Consider the following 16,898-nt stretch of genomic DNA (forward strand, 5'->3'; position numbering starts at 1 on the left):
AATTGGGCCGGTAGTGGCCCACCCGAAAGCACCCTTGGCCCACCCAAATAAAAATTCCTGGAGCCGGGCCTGCTTGGCTCTTAGAGCCCGTGCATGAGCCTCGCCCTGAAAACGTTTGCTATGTAAGTCATTCAACAAACATCAGATAAAACATGAAAAAGTCCCTTCATTAACATGTGGAAGCTTTTACATTAATATATAACCTTATAGCACGGCATTGATAAGTATTTATTAAAAGTGACAGTTTTTAAATATGAACTTAAAACCATTCCTGCTCCCTTCCCTGCACCAGGGACAGTGCCACTAGTGAAGCAAGAGGCAAGACAGTTGTCATGTGAACCATGTATGTGGCCCAGATTATTATGGAAGAACCTTATAGTCTATTAAAACACAATAGGTTTTTGTACAGGTGGTAAACTGAATTCACGTATTTGAAAGTGCTTTTTATACATAAATATGAAGAAAAAGGAGTTTTCGTGAAACATAAAAATTGCCCGAAGATCAAATATTTTAAGCGGGCAAGTAGCGAATGATCCAGGTTTTCTGGTTTTATTTTGCACAAATCATTGTCACTCCTTTTTATGTTAATTATTTGTTTTAACCTCTATGCATTTTTCTACAGTTTTTATATAGCACAAACTCCACCCAAAGGTACTGGAGCGCTTTACATGAACCCCAGTTATATTACAAAGATTCACATTAAGTTTTTTTAGGCACTGGAACATGAAGTGAATTGCCCAAAATCACGAGCAAATGACGAGACTCGAACCTGGTTTCACAGATCCTAAGTCGGCAGCTCTGTCTGTAACGCCACATGCTGGGAACATGGAGGGTGTCTTGCCGAAGCTACATGAACGCTCGGCTTGTTACGGGCTCAGGGTTTCAGCAGGACATCAAGCTGAGACAGAGGCGTAGCTAGAGCTTGTGGCTACCGGGGCTATCCCTCAGATTGCCGCCTGCTGAGTCAGAGCCAGACTTCAGGCTTGAGCTTTCAGTGGCTCGCCCACCTGTACATGCTGATCCCAGCTATAGAGATAAACTGCTGCTATGCTATGCAAGGGTTCTCACGTGAGTGTGTGTTACGCCACAAGGAGCATACACCCAGGGAAGAGTGATCCAGGGTTCAGCCAGTACAGACTTACATTAATGTTCTGCATACCCATGCCGAGTAATATATGCACTTTTAATTGTCAAGTTGCATTCATGTATGTAGATGGGAAAGTCACTGAAAACTCAAGCCAGGCTCGAGCATGAAGCCTGGCCCTCGCTCTCCATAGCTCCTGTTGAATCTTCGAGCCCATATGTAAATGTATTATTCGTTTTGCAACATTATATCCAGCCTCTATAACTTTGGCAGGTGTGATGATGATGTAAAATCTCACTCATTTGTGGCACTATGGAGATTGACTACTGGAGCATGCAGATCGTACAGTAGGTCAGTACCCACTACCCAGGTGTATTCGGATGTAAAATGTAAATTGATACTTGTATAGCGCACTACTCACCCGCAAGGGTCTCAAGGCGCTTTTACGAACACCACTGTGGAACCCATCCTGGCTTTCCCTGTGAGGCGTCCACTCCTGGGCACCCCCAAGGTGAAGGCCAGGCATCCTTAGCATTGTGGGGGCCGTTGTGGAGATTAAGCAAGCTATTGCCCAGAGTTGTAGAGTGGGACTCCAAGATTGGAATAGGCACCGAGGCGAGAATTATCAGGTCCGTTGAGTTTTTGAGCCCAAGACCCGCCGAGGCGGGGAATTGAACCCTGGTCCCGGGCTCGACCTCTGCATCAGGGTCTGCCGCTCTAATCATTGAGCCACACTTCTCGAGGTTAACAGGATAATTTCGTGTCAACCTCACATTTCAGGAAAATCTGATGTTCCGGTTACCTCGCAAAGCGTTTTTACAAAGTTTTTTTTTTACTTTGGGTTTTGCGTTTTTAAGGTGGCTTTTATACAATCTATTGTGTTGCAAATAAAAAAATATATAAAAACAAGGTTACCAAACTTGGGCGATCGCAGACCTACCAGTGCTCATTTCGGACACTGCTTGGAGACCTAGGCAGTAGCATCATGGGTAAAGCACAAAGTAGTTACCTCTGGATCAGGGTCCCGAAGAGTAGCTGGATCAGCTTCTGGGCATTGTCAGTGCACATCCAGTGCCACTGGTCCTTCATCAACAGCAGCAGCACATCCAGGGCGGCGTCGGCCAGCACTGTGTCTTGCCCTGTTCGTGCGGAAGGAAGCAGGAGGCAGGTGAGAATGCGGAAGAGAGGGTGATTCCAGCGCACACAAGAATTCATCAACATTAGATAGAACGTGCAGACACTTTGCAATGGCGGTGCAGCGCATGCGCATTAGATCTCCATGTCCACAGACGGGGACAAAGCATTTCACGACCACGACTTGGCAACCTTCTGGATTAGCACAGGGACTCAGAGTGCTTGCTCACCTGGCTGCTGACAAGGCAGAAAGAGTCAGGGTCTTTCAGTACTTGATTCAAGGCACAGAGCTTTGTACTCTTAGAACAAAATGGACCATGAAGCGACGCACAAACAGTGAGTTTCACCACTATACCAGGAAGGGGCATTAGACTAGCAAAGGACACTGCTTCGGCTAAATTTGATTTAAAAAAAGGGGGGAGGCACAAAAAAAAGCACGGATTAGTTTACACTGGTGAAAACCACTTGAAAACAAGTGAGGTCACTTCTGCTCAGGCCCCCTGCCCCCGCTCAATATGTATATATTAAAGGGCCGGCCCAGCGCGATAAAGGGAGTGAGAGTGACACCTCTGCCCGTTGATAAAAGGAGGCAGGGCTTTAAGTGGGATGAAAAACCTGGGGGGGGTCTCTCAAAGGGGCGTGGTCAATGTAATTAAGGGCGTGGCTTAAAACACGTAAGCTAAAAATCTGTGTTTAGCACAGTGTGCCGCCCGACTTGTACTTTGCTGTTCCTATCATTGCGTCCATATATATGATACAACAAGCAGGGCTTTAAGTGTGTGTGTAGGGGGGTGTCTGTGGGGGTCTGAGCACCCTCAATTTTTTTGGGGGGTCTTCAAAACGGGTCTCTAGGGGGCTCTATTTTCGGGCCTCAAAAGCCAAAGGTACGGTGACCAGACGTCCCGGTTTTTGTTCGGTGTCTGCCATCATTGAAGCAGGAAGGGAAATCCTTTGAAGAGAGACATTTTCTCTCTCGATTTCTCTTCTCTTTGAACACGCAGCGCCACCTACGTCAATGTGCCAGCCATCGGCACAACAACAGCTGATTAGAACCGGCACAACCCTGCTTTTACGGCCTGTAGCAAGATTTCTCCAGCAACCAGTGTGACCCTGCTCTGCCTTAAAGCAAGTGAGGGACGAGGGTCTACAACAGAATTCAGCATCAGTTAAAAGGAAACTTACCTTCGTGACGCCTTCCCAGCCCTACCAGCACCGTCGGGACCCTGCCTCCGCATCAGAGCTGCCTCAGCCAGGATCCTTCTGAAGCCACACAAGACTTGCCCTCCCAGCCTGGAACGTGAGCATTTTAATGGCCGTTTTTTTAATCTCCTTCCCCGCAGCTTTCTCATTCCGCCGCAAAGCGCCATTCATCTTTTTCAAAACACTCTCACTGCCAATGCTGCCAATGCTGACTTGTTCTGTTTATTGATTTATATATGTAGTGGTAAAGCACTCTTATAGAAAGCACTGCGTATGCTTAGAAAAGATTGAACAGCCCTCTGAAGGGAAATCAAGGCAAATATTGAGCGCCACTGGTTCCCCTGTCTCCATGAGTCCGCACAGTTAACTGTCCCTTGTACTTTCCAGTCACCTCGCGAACGCGAAAAATCCATGCAAGCCCTAGACAACTGGTATAAGCGGAAATCAGGAGAGCGGTTGCTTTTAAATACCGACTACGAGCGACGCCCGGGCGTGGTAGGGAAATGAAAGGACCCTGTAGATGTTGGCAGTGGTGTCGCGTTCAGTGAAAATATCAATTGTGAAAAAAAGCTCCCTCTACAGGGTTAGAGTGTGAGGTGCGCAGCAGTAATGTATATTCAGCATAATGTATGTGCGCACTTAAAGGACGCTGCGCTATTATAATTTGCTGCTGTATTTTATTGTGGTATATGTAAGTATTTTACGTCCTTCTTGCAGCATTACCCGCATCTGTGTTCTATAAAGTCAGTGCATTTGTAATTGCCTACAATATTAGTAATGGCATATTAGTACATTTTATAGTGATGGTTATATTGTATGTCGCTTATATTTAACAACGAGCCATGTATACTTTGATTGAAGCTTCCTCTAAAGCTCTAGCGTTACTATTTATTTGAAAATAGCTCTGGGCCCAAGGGCGTAACTACCAAACATGACGTGACTGCAGGAACACCGGGGCCAGGGGTATTGATTAATGGGCCTCCCTTCACCCCAATTATGACCGTTTTTCAATACCAAACCAGATATATGGGGACCATATTTCCTTCCCTGCATTAGAGCCCATAACACTTGCTATCCCACTGCCTGGGCCACCTTAAACTTAATAAATATACCTTTTAGCCTATTTTATTATCCTTTGCTGGATGCAACTTCATGATTATCTTAAGCACACAATGGTAGCTATCTTGATTTAGACCACGCCCCTACTTAGATAGGCGACACCCCTTTAAAAAATTTGCCACTCCCCTTTTAGAGCACCCCCGAGTTTTTTTTCCCCAATAAAAGCCCTGACAAGTCAGATCATACCTACAGGTCAGGACTATTGGCTTTGTCAATGGTTGCTAGTTGCATAAGATTAATAAGCAGCAACTATGGCTTGTATATAACATTGAAAACACTTCCACATAAAGCCCTGGTGACACAACAACAGTGTTGCTGCTCCTGAGATTCAAAAAGAGAAGGGAAATCCAGAGAGAAAATGACTCTCTTTAAAGGATTTCCCTTCCCTCACAACGCTCACCACGCGCACATCGATGTGCCTGCTGTCACTGCAGTCCGGCAAAAAAAAAGGCACAACACAGAGCCCAATAGGGACATGTTTCCAGGCCCCCTTAAAAAAACTGCAGGTGCCCAGACCCGGCAGACTTTAAGCCCTGAAAGGAGGTAATGGACGCCTATTTGCCCCACTATCTCAGTCTGGGAAATTGTTCACGAACAAACGGGGTATTGGAGGCAACAAGCCTGGATTCTCTTATGTGTGGAGACCCTGGTTCCAGTTAAATGGAGTCAGCTCCATTTGAAATATTTGTATGCAGACCTCTGCATCAAAGAGGGCGGAGTGGACATAGTGATTTTCTGTTACTGGCTAGAGTAAAGCCAATGGTCCTGGTTCAGGGCAGGCACCCCTGTCTCTCGGAGATAGAGCCAGATACGAAAAGAGGGTTGAGTATCTGTGCCAGCTGGAGAAGCAACTCCAACTCTGCTGGAAGTACCTCCGACCCAAGCAGTTTTAAGAAGCTGTGGCGGGTTTCGTCTCTTTATACATTACTTTGAACCTGTGCATTCTCCTTACTAAGCCTGAACTATGGTCTTTGGTGACCACGCTGGCTCTCTCCACTGGGCAGTTTGGAGTAAGCCTCCTTGCGGCATGACATACTAAGGTTATGCTCAAGATGGGAGATACATAGAGAGCTTTAAGTACTGCTTTAGATCTGGCAAGATGGCTTAGTCAGTTAAATGCTCATCGCTAGCATCTGCTGTGACATTTAGGTCACAAGTTTGAATACCTGCTAGGCACACTCAGCCTGATATCCTTTAAAGATTGCTAAACTGAGCAATGATGATATTGGTTTCTTACCCTGACTGCACAAATAACGTTCTGACGCAGTATATAAAAAAGCTGCACAGCAGAACGTTTTTAACTCGTTTGGCCATTTGCTGTATTGCAAAAGAGCTTGATGGATTAAAGGTAGAACTGAAGAAGCTACAACAGCACAGAATGGAGCAAATATTCTACTGCCACTTCACTACAAATGTCATTTATCGTTTAATTGCTGTGATGCTAGTACTCTATGTACCACTGCAAGAGCTGTACAATGAAAACTCAAAAGTAAACGTTCCACATTCGGATTTTCCCAGCAGGCAGTCCATATATGCTGATTTGTACTTGGCTTACTCCTCTCCCTGGAACGTCGATAACCCCTGGTTTAATTTTGATCTCAATATCCAAGGGTCCACATACTAGTTTATTTTTATTTTTTTGTTACAGATTTATATAGCGCAAACTCGACTCAAAGGTATTGGAGCGCTTTACAGTTACGTTAAACAGGACACATTCATTATTTGGTAGGCGAGGGGAGATTAACTAATTTGCCGAGAATCACAGGATGCTGAGCCGACCGCAAGGCTCGAACCTGGTTCGGCTGCTCCCAAGTCGTCAGCTCTGGCAGTTACTGCACCCTCTACCCAATTTTCACATTGTGATGGAAATAACTCAATCGATGCGTTCGGTGCGGGGGCACAAGCTGGAATACTCTGAACCCCAGTACTTAAAAATCAGGGACACTCGTAATTAGGCCAGGAGACACTCTAGCCTAGATGAAATGAGGGATAGACGGAAATGTGCTCTGAAAGATAGAGAGGGCAGCAGCAAGTTTTTAGGTCTCGCCTAGCGTTGCAGCGCATGCGCTGCTCGCTCTGCGAGATCTATTGTAATCAAGGTGATTTCGGAAGTGGAGTGGAAGCTCCGCACATCATTCTCATTGGGTTGCGTCAGCGTTGATGCTAAACGCTTACCTCCCATTGAAAAGGAGGCTTTTAGGTTACCGCCCTGTCTCCTTTTGGGACAGCCCATCCAGACTCGATCGTGTGCTCGCAGAGATTACACGGTGGGCTTTATCTGGATAGTGAGCACTATTTTCTTTCACTCGTCTTTGTTAAAGGCAGAAGCGTGTTTATTGTTCCATCGCGCTTTCACTTAAAGTGAAAGTGCGATGCAAATATAAACAAACGGCTGCCTTTCTGCAATATGAAGCGCTTGTTTTTAGTAGCATTGATCCCAAGGGGACAAGGTAACCCTTGCCCAGTGCTTGGCGCTCCCCTTGGAATCAATTAAGTCCCCCAGGTAGGAAGCCCCCATTTTGAAAACCTCTTATTTAAAGGGACAGGCGTACAGTGTGCATGCAAAATGATTCTGGGACATAACACAATGCATGAAGTGATTTCACACTTGTGCCACCTCTCCAGAAAGAACGTCTGGTTCCACCGTGCGGCGGGCTGAGGCAAATAGCCTGCGATGTTCTGAGGAAATGTACTGGGTCTTTGTCACAAATCTCTTCAGTGAGGTAATAAAAGGGACCCCCCCACCCCTCCCCTCTCAATGTCGCACACAGATGCCTCAAGGCATGTTACAATCCACCTGTAGACAGCCTCACTCTGGAGACCAGGCCTTCTTCAGTGTTGGTGGTGGCGCGCGGGAAGGTGTCTGGCAGTTTCCTCAGTCACTTCGCAGTGATTCCTTGAATACTCCCAGTGCGCCAGGCAAGCCTGTATCTAAAATAACCACATCATGATCAACCGGTAATCAAATTCAAGGGGGAGGGATCTGCCACCTGCTCTCCTCAGGGGTGGGGGCTGAGACCTCCTGTCACAGTCTAGTTTGACATCAAGGAAAAGAACAAGGGGCACCTGTATCTCTGAATGCAAATGTGAGGCTTGATTGCAGTTCTACACCTGATAACCGCACAGGGCCATTGTAGAATTATCAGTAAACCCTGCAGTAAATATGACTCTTTGTGCAATGTATTTAGCCAGGAAAAGCGTTTGCTCGTTTGGTGAGGGGGTGTAATTTAATTGCGAACATGGTCTGTGGCCGTTGACAATTTATGACGTTACATTTTTAATTCTGACGTATGCATTTGCTGAGTAAAATAGCATCACCTAAAACGAAAAAAGTTAAGCTGCCTGATAAGGTGCATCAAATATTATTTTTAAAAAGCCAGCCATGAGATACACATTCTCTGATCAAGCAGGTCTACACATCAGCAGTTTACTGCAGGGCTGACAACAAACTATGCTTTGTGATGTATTACACACAGTGCTCTTACCACAGCAGGTGTATGAGCACCTTTGTGTGAGCATCTTTAGTAAAGGCGATGTGCGCCGTGCTGTGTCTGGTAGTTACATGAGTGTGTGTAAGCCAACCAAAGCGACAACACCTCACTATCTTCTGAACCCGTGAGCCTTTGTTTTGTTGAAAGTGGATATTTTTGGGGAGACTGCACTGTGAGCCAGGTATAAATCCCCGCACAATTCAATGGCATTGACCCTTTAACGGCTCTTCGCACTTTTTTTTAGTGATGCGCAATTGTTAAAATGTTATTGTCAAGAAGTGAAGCACCTTCAGTTTGCACACTACCTCTTCGAGGCCCACGTGTCATAATGCATAGGATGAATATGGGGGAGTTTGAGAGCTGTGTGGTGCAATCTAAGAGAAACTGAAGGCATTCTAAGGTGTATTTTAGTGTAATCCGTCATGGTAACACTATTGTGCACAAGTTCCCAGGCTGTTGCTAGACAATCCTCAATATTATTATTATTATTATTATTATTAATTGAAATTTATAGAGCGCAACTAAACCCGTAGGCGTCAAGGCGCTGAAGGATGGTAAGCTAAATGCTCAGGAATTGCCGGGGGAAGAGTTACAAATATGCTTCTTGAAATAACCAAGTCTTGAGTGCTTTACGGAACAGGGCATGGGATGGAATCCCCTTAAGATTGTGGGGGAGCGTGTTCCAGAGTCTAGGCGCAAGGATCTAACCTTGGATATTCAGGGGACAGCCAGCAAATTTTTACTGGAAGAGCGAAGTGCCCTACCAGGGGTATAATAGGCCACAAGAGCACAGATGGCTTCCGGCCCAGTCCCATTCAGGGCACGATGCGTGAGGCAAAGAGCCTTAAAGTTAATCCTAGCCTGCATGGGGAGCCAGTGCAGTTTTTTTCTGATGGCCGTGCCCGAGGAGCGTTTAGGGGCATCCACAACAAACCGGGCAGCCGCATTCTGCACGGTCTGAAGGCGCTGGACCAGACCACTGCTAATGCCCAGGTACAGTGCATTGCAATGGTCCAACCTGGCTGCAATAAGCGTAACTGCAACCTGTTTGCGTGCATCAGGGGAAAGATAATGGACAATTTTCCTAATGATCCTCAGAGCATTACAACAGGTGGACACAGTCCTGCTGACCTGTTTGTCAAGCGAGAGAGTAGTATCCAGAATGACCCCAAGATTGCGGGCAAAGAGGGACGGCAGGGAGCAGGCGCCAAGGACGGGAGGCCACCAGTCCATTGACCAGATCTCACCTTTGCCCCCAAAAATGAGGACCTCCGTTTTCTCCCCATTCAGTTTAAGGAAGTTCTTAACCATCCATCCAGCGACCGCCTCCATACAGTTTTTAAAGTTAAGAGCAGTGAGGCTCACAGATTGAGATATGGAGACCATAATCTGCGTGTTGTCGGCGTAGGAAAGAACTTGTAGCCCAAAAGATCTTATGAGCCTGGCGAGTGGGGCGACATAGACGTTAAAAAGCGTTGGGCTCAAGGAGGAGCCCTGAGGAACCCCACACTTCACAGGCTTGATGGGTGACATATAATTGCCTAGCTTAACCCTTTGCTTCCGTTGGTCAAGGAAGGATGTTAAGAGGCTGAGTGCAGGACCCTTGACTCCCACCTCGCTGAGTCGGTTAGCCAGAATGGTAGGGGACAGGGTGTCGAAAGCCGCCGTTAGGTCTAATAACACCAGTAAGGTGGTCTGGCCGGCGTCGACCTTGGACCGAATGCTATCGACAACCACTGTGAGCGCCGACTCAGTGCTTTGAGTCCTACGAAAACCGTGCTGAGATGGATCCAGGGAGTTGGTACTGTCGATGAAGGCACTCAAATGAAGGTTAAGGTGTGCCTCCAAGAGTTTAGCAGGGGCCGGAAGGAGAGAGATGGGACAAAAGTTCTTTAGTATCCCAGGGTCCAGAGTAGATTTTTTCAATAGGGGCTTGACAATGGCCAATTTCCAGGAAAGGGGGTAAACCCCCTCTGAAATGGCCAGATTCATAACCTCCACCAAGGGGGGCAGAATAGTCTATCTGCAGTCTTTAAGAACCTTTAAAGGGCAGGGGTCAAGCGGTGACCCGGACTTTAGCTTGTCCAGCAACGTACTGAGATGATCAAGAGTGAGGGGGGGAAACTGGGGAAGGGAGTGAGAGGGGGCAGGCGTTTGAGTTTCAGGGATAAGAGTAGGAAGGGCAGAAGAAGGAGAACTGGAGTTGAGGGCTTCCAGGTCTGTGTAAATATCCAGGATCTTCATATGGAAGAACGTGGAGATTTGGTCACACAGAACCTGGGAGGCAGCTATAGGGTCAGGTGTCTGCATAAGGGAGAGGTTATCAACTATTTTGAAAAGATCCCTAGGTGAATTGAGCGAGGCCATTAATTTAGTGTAGTGCGCCTGTTTTTCTGTCAGCACCGCAGCTTTATAGCCTTTGGGAAGGGTTTTTCCTTCTCTATGGGGTCCAAGTGTGCCCTCCAAAGCCTTTCCTGTCTCCTGCATCCCTGTCTGAGAGTCCTAAGGGATTCCGAGAACCAGGGGGCCGAAGGCCGTTTCCTGGCAGAATAGTGCTGCAGGGCTGGCGCAAGGGAGTCGACAGCCTCCGCCAGGGTGTTAGAAAGGTCAATAGCCGCAGTGTGGGCATCCCCAGCAGGTCGGGGTTTAAGTGTGGATAAAAAAGGAATAAGGGAGTCGTTGTTAATCGCCCCAAAATTCCTCCTCAAAACCCACTTGGTGTGATCAGGTCGAGGCCCGGTGGGGGGAGAGAAGGAAAAATCAAGGGGAACAGCAAAATGGTCCGACCACGACAGAGGAAGGGGAATGCCAGTCTGGAGACGGGAGTCGTTGCTAAATACCCCGTCCAAAGTGTGCCCAGCTCGGTGGGTGGAACTAGTCACTAACTGCGGCAAGCCACAGGAGGCTAAGGAGTCCAACAGATGGGCCGTATCAGGGGAACTGTATTTTTCCAAATGGAAGTTAAGGTCCCCTAAAATAGTTAAACTGGGACTATCAATATAGGGCTCAAGAATCTTAAGGAGTTCTTGGCTAAAGGCGGACCTAGGGCCAGGGGGTCTATAGATCAATATTCCAGTGAAGGAGATCGTGGGGGAAGGTTCAGAGTGAAAGCGTTCGAGCGGGGAGGACAGATGGACAGTCGAACATTTTATGGAACTGTAATACAATATCCCCAAACCTCCTCCCACTTGGCCCACTTTGTCCATTCTAGCCAGCGAGTACCCCTCATGGGGCATCGGAGAGTCCCATTAATTGGCTGCACATTTACAACTGTCATTCAACAGCCCCGAGATTGGGATACCTCTCGATACGACCCCATACTGCACTTTAAAGAGTCACCTCGTGCACGGTGACTAGTACCAACATCTTTGCAATCACCCTGCATGTGACCCCTGCCGCCATGAGTCCGTGCGTATTGGTGCCCAGACCGCCTTGCAGACTGTGTCGCTTCAGACACTTGACGTAGTGTCTGACTCGGGTCAGCCTGATTCCTTCATGCACTGTGACACCGGTCAGCCTGGGCACGGCACACACAGTTGATCTCGGCCACACTGCCCTGTGAAGTGTGAACCCCTGTGATACTGAGCACCTCAAGACCTGTAAACACCGGCCACACTGAGCAATTTACGCCCGGTAAGCCCAGCCACAAAGAGCACCTCACGCACCATCACCTCAGGCTCTGTGACCCCGCACCGCAATCTTGTGAACCTCTGCCACAGTTAGCACCTCAGCCCTGTGAGCACCAGCCACACTGAGCACCACACACACCCTCACCTCACGCTCCCTAACCACTTCACACTCCGTGACCCCTGGCACCTCGGGCACCATGACCCCCGCGCGGGAGGCATGCGCTGCTTCCCGGCTGGTCAGGGTTGGGGCGCCTGTGGCAGTGTCCGTCCCTACGGAGCTGTCCACTTTGCTGAAGAGCACGTCTCTGCTACCCAACCATGCCATGCACTGTACAGCATTGTAAATGACAATGCCTTTTATTTATGTTTTGAAAACGAAAACAAAAATAAAAGGTATTGTTTTTTACAATGTCAATAGCTGAAACTCCCGTAAATGCGAGACCTATTGCAGTGCAAATGCTTGTTCTCTGCTAGTTGCTGTCGGGTGTTACTCTATTGCCCTCTGCTGGCTGCAGACGGCCACAGCATCAGAAGGACAAACTGTAATACAGTGCTGCCTAGAGTAGGAATCTGACATCTTGGACAACTGGAGTGGTGGTCAAAATATGATAATGTACAGTTTAACATTTAAAATGTATGTTTTTACACTTTGAGCTGAAGAATGAGCTGAAGAATGAGAGACATACGGAGATTTACTATATAGACTATGGCACTTGCATTCATTACGTTTTTTTTCTGAAGGCTAACTGGAAAGACTCTTGCAGTAGCGATTTAGGGGACACTAAACAAATCTGCTACTTGACGTGAAAGGTGGACGCCGAATTACGCCTTACAGAATTGTAGGTGGGTTCAGGATTAATTTGAGTGTGAACTTTACATTTCACTTTGAATCCTGGTGGGTGGTTCTGAGGTGGACAAAATTGAATTAATAAAAACCAATGAAGCGGTGATTCAGATTGCAATGTACTGTGCACCACATAAAAGACCATTATTATAATAAACACACTCCTTAGAACCGTAATATTCTAGCATTTCAAGTCAGGAGGTGTCACAATTGATCAGGTGGTTGCGAAGTGGCTTCAGCTTCTAAGCACTTTCGAATAGTGATGGTGCTTTTGTGTTTCTTGCCCTGAACTGCACTATCAGGGCAGCAGTGGGCGTGGAGAACCCTGGAAGGCCAGAATTGCTATTCTAACCCCAGTCCTCGAATATCTGGGGAAATACCAACTTACCCCCCAAATATTCCAGAAGGCGTGTTTATTAATCAAATTCCAGATCTGGAATATTTTGGGGAAAGTTATACATTCCCCAAGTATTTTTTCAGGAATTGTTGAAAATTGGTCATTTTGAATTGCAGAGTGTGCTGACATGAGGCCGCAGCTCTGGGCAAAAAAACTAGGAATACCTCTAGTGTGAGAAATTGTGGCCATCGTTTTGGGTATCAGAATTAATAACTGATTGTGACATTAGTTCAGATAACGCAGATTGTTAACTCTGTAAAACTGTGCGGTAGACCAGAGTGCCACCATCTTATGGTGACACTACCAACCAAAAGCTTATAAAACATTCATAGGCAAACTGATCTTGGATGCAGTCCCAAAATGGATTAAAAACATTTCCCCACACACTAAGAACGAATTAAAAAAAGTCTGTCTTAGAGCCCTGCCTATCCTCCACCGTTGGTCAGACCATCACCAGACTTTTGTCGGCTCGTGTGCATATTCCTTGCTCGTGCTGACGTTCAGAGGCCTCCACCTCAGTCGTGGCAGCACCTGTGTGTGACTGGACACCCCCCCCATCCCTTGCCCCTCTTCAGTGACAGTGATCATCAGGAGCCGGTGGTTACATTCAAAGCCACCCCATTCCTTCTTAGTTTCAGTTTCAGTTTATTTATTTTGCAGTTACTTAAAACCAATGCAATGTGTGTGAAAAATAGAACCACATATACAATATTAATTCACAATAATAACATTTCCGCATAATTAAAATGAAACACTTCTGTTGCATTCAAGTTTAAAAGATACAGATTTAAACATGCGAGAGCAGCCAGTATAAATTGACCGGTCATTACTGTGATTGTTGCTCCCCCTGTAAAAGTAGATAATCCAAAGTCTCCTTTGCCCCAAAACAGCTTTAATGGCAGTTTGGCATTTTTGCTCTGGCCTCTTCAAGAAATCTGACTAGTCTGGTGTTCAATTGAGGAGATGCTGGGTCGAAGCAAGCCAAAACTGCTTGTCTCCTTGTCCGAATCCCTCTTTGATTAAAGGGGATTTTTAACAGTTGCCTCCTTTCTTGAAGCATCTCAGTACAGGAGCATATAGTGTGGATGATGTCGCCCTGACCGTTTGTGCACAAACTGCAAACTGTAAAAGACTGCGCCCTTTTCCATGGTGGAAGATGCTGCGTACATGGTATCACTCCAAGTCGTAGCTTAAAAGCACAGGAATTTTAATTTCTGTGCTTTTGGGTAGGCCAGGTTAAAATATTGTTGCGGGGCTAGAATATTGTAAGAATTCAGCGTCTTCCAAGCATGTGTTCTGGATGAAAAAGCAGCTTTATCCTCCACCAGTGACTGTTTTTTCAACGACTTCCAGACTAGTTTCTTCATAGTTAAGTGATGGCACTGTGCATTCCAAAGGGGCGATAAACCTGTATTTGCCAGTGCCTCCTGAAGATACAATATTGCAGGTGACTTCTCCCTCTGTTGGAGATCTTGCCACAGGAGGTGGTTTAGTGAATTGGGGGTTGATGTTCTGATTTTATTCCAACAGTTATTATATGCTCCATATCTGGCCCAGGTTTGCTTTAACAGGCCAAACTCCAGTCTAAGTTGCGCTGGGGAGGTGTAGTTCGGGAGGCTAAACATAACTCTGTATGCTTTTACAAGTGTTTTATCCAAAAGATTGGTATCTCTTCCTCGCAGCGCTTCGCTACCATAGGTGATTGTAGGTAGAATTTTGGCCCATGCTACTGTTAGAAAAGGGCTCAGCGTGGGACCCAGTAGTTTGGCAGATAAACTTTTCATGGTTATGGCAAGGATCATCCCTTTCCTTTTGATCTCTTATTGTTGGCAGGTACATGATCCTTCCTTGTCAAAATAGACACCCAGATACTTATAGGACTCCGCTGATTCAATATGTATGCCACCTAGGTGCCATAGGTAGCTCTTTTTATGTTTGCTGTTGATTGTCATGGTCCTGGTTTTGTTTGAATTTATTGTCAGGCTGTTTTCTTCTGCATAGACCTGCAGACCGTTAAGAAGATGAAGCAAGCCAACTACCGTATGGATTAGCAGGACTACGTCGTCCGTGTATAGTACGTCGGACAAGGTGGTGTCCCCCAGTCTGGGCGCGTGGGAGTTTCATGTGTTGAGTTTCTGTGGTAAGTCCGCCATGAATAAGTTAAATAAAATGGGTGCCAACATGCAGCCTTGGTTAAGTCCTTTTGTTGTTTTAATTTTTCTTGAGAGATGAGTCCCTGATCCTAGTGTTACCTGTACCCAGGTATCGGTATGTAAAAGCATTATCATTGATAAAAGGGAGTTTGGAATGCCCCATCTGGATAGCTTATTCCACTGTTTATGTCTCTCCACATTGTTAAATACAGCGCTGAAGTTAATAAAACAGACATGCAGCTGTGTTTTCTTCAATTTTGTTGTGTCCATTATCAGAGAGAGTGTCAGGATGTTGGAAATCGTGCCAGAGTTTTTTCGGAATCCTGTCTGATTTAGCGGGGTAATATCATTATTTTCTGCCCAGGTTGTTAATTCGTCTAGCAGTGTTCCCGCAAAATATTTTGCCTCATTATCGATCAGTGCAACTAACTGATAATTGCCTGGCAAGGCCTTGCTGCCATTTTTGTAGACCGAAATGATCGTTGAACCTTTCCATGAGTCTGGAATGGTGCCCAGTCGTCTTACGTCCAGAAATAATGGGAGGAGTATTTTTGCTCATTTGTCTGGCCTTAATTTAAAAGCTGTAGGCGGGATTTCATTCGGGCCCGGAGCGCCGTCCTTTCTTCCCTTCCTGATCTGTTTCTTGATTGTTAGATGCTCTGTGTTGTTTGACTTTTCCTCCTGATGATGGATTAAAACAGGAGGTTTGGATGAGTCCCTTGACATTGGGAGGAGCCCTTTCTGATTCGAAGGAGGACAAGCAGCTCACTTACTGTACCGAGCCAGAGGGCCTGAGTGGACACAGCGCCAACAGCGCCAGCAGCGCCAGAGGAAAGGACGCCAAACACCGCCACCAGCCGCGCCGCCGCCTCGGGACTCCAAATCCCGATAGGCTCAGCGGCGGCGCGTTCCCCGACGCGTCATACGCGCCGGGAGGGGCTGCATAAAGCAGGTAGCCCTCGGTGGAGCGGGGGGAGCCCTTTCTGATTCGAAGGAGGACAAGCAGCTCACTTACTGTACCGAGCCAGAGGGCCTGAGTGGACACAGCGCCAACAGCGCCAGCAGCGCCAGAGGAAAGGACGCAAAACACCGCCACCAGCCGCGCCGCCGCCTCGGGACTCCAAATCCCGATAGGCTCAGCGGCGGCGCGTTCCCCGACGCGTCATACGCGCCGGGAGGGGCTGCATAAAGCAGGTAGCCCTCGGTGGAGCGGGGGGAGCCCTTTCTGATTCGAAGGAGGACAAGCAGCTCACTTACTGTACCGAGCCAGAGGGCCTGAGTGGACACAGCGCCAACAGCGCCAGCAGCGCCAGAGGAAAGGACGCCAAACACCGCCACCAGCCGCGCCGCCGCCTCGGGACTCCAAATCCCGATAGGCTCAGCGGCGGCGCGTTCCCCGACGCGTCATACGCGCCGGGAGGGGCTGCATAAAACAGGTAGCCCTCGGTGGAGCGGGGGGAGCCCTTTCTGATTCGAAGGAGGACAAGCAGCTCACTTACTGTACCGAGCCAGAGGGCCTGAGTGGACACAGCGCCAACAGCGCCAGCAGCGCCAGAGGAAAGGACGCCAAACACCGCCACCAGCCGCGCCGCCGCCTCGGGACTCCAAATCCCGATAGGCTCAGCGGCGGCGCGTTCCCCGACGCGTCATACGCGCCGGGAGGGGCTGCATAAAGCAGGTAGCCCTCGGTGGAGCGGGGGGAGCCCTTTCTGATTCGAAGGAGGACAAGCAGCTCACTTACTGTACCGAGCCAGAGGGCCTGAGTGGACACAGCGCCAACAGCGCCAGCAGCGCCAGAGGAAAGGACGCCAAACACCGCCACCAGCCGCGCCGCCGCCTCGGGACTC

General features: G+C 47.7%; 1 protein-coding gene across 1 annotated transcript in view; it reads right to left on the reverse strand.

The window, feature by feature from the left end:
* The window catches only part of SNX19 (sorting nexin 19), a 238,927-nt gene that overhangs the window by 111,465 nt on the left and 110,564 nt on the right, over nucleotides 1–16,898 (reverse strand). Inside the window, exon 8 of the mRNA XM_086956928.1 lies at nucleotides 2,094–2,223. Within this exon, the coding sequence (XP_086813054.1) occupies nucleotides 2,094–2,223 (130 nt within the window). The remainder of the gene's footprint in view (nucleotides 1–2,093; nucleotides 2,224–16,898) is intronic.

This window comes from Lissotriton vulgaris, chromosome 2_1, assembly GCF_964263255.1.
Source record: "Lissotriton vulgaris chromosome 2_1, aLisVul1.2, whole genome shotgun sequence".
NCBI classification, from domain to species: domain Eukaryota; kingdom Metazoa; phylum Chordata; class Amphibia; order Caudata; family Salamandridae; genus Lissotriton; species Lissotriton vulgaris.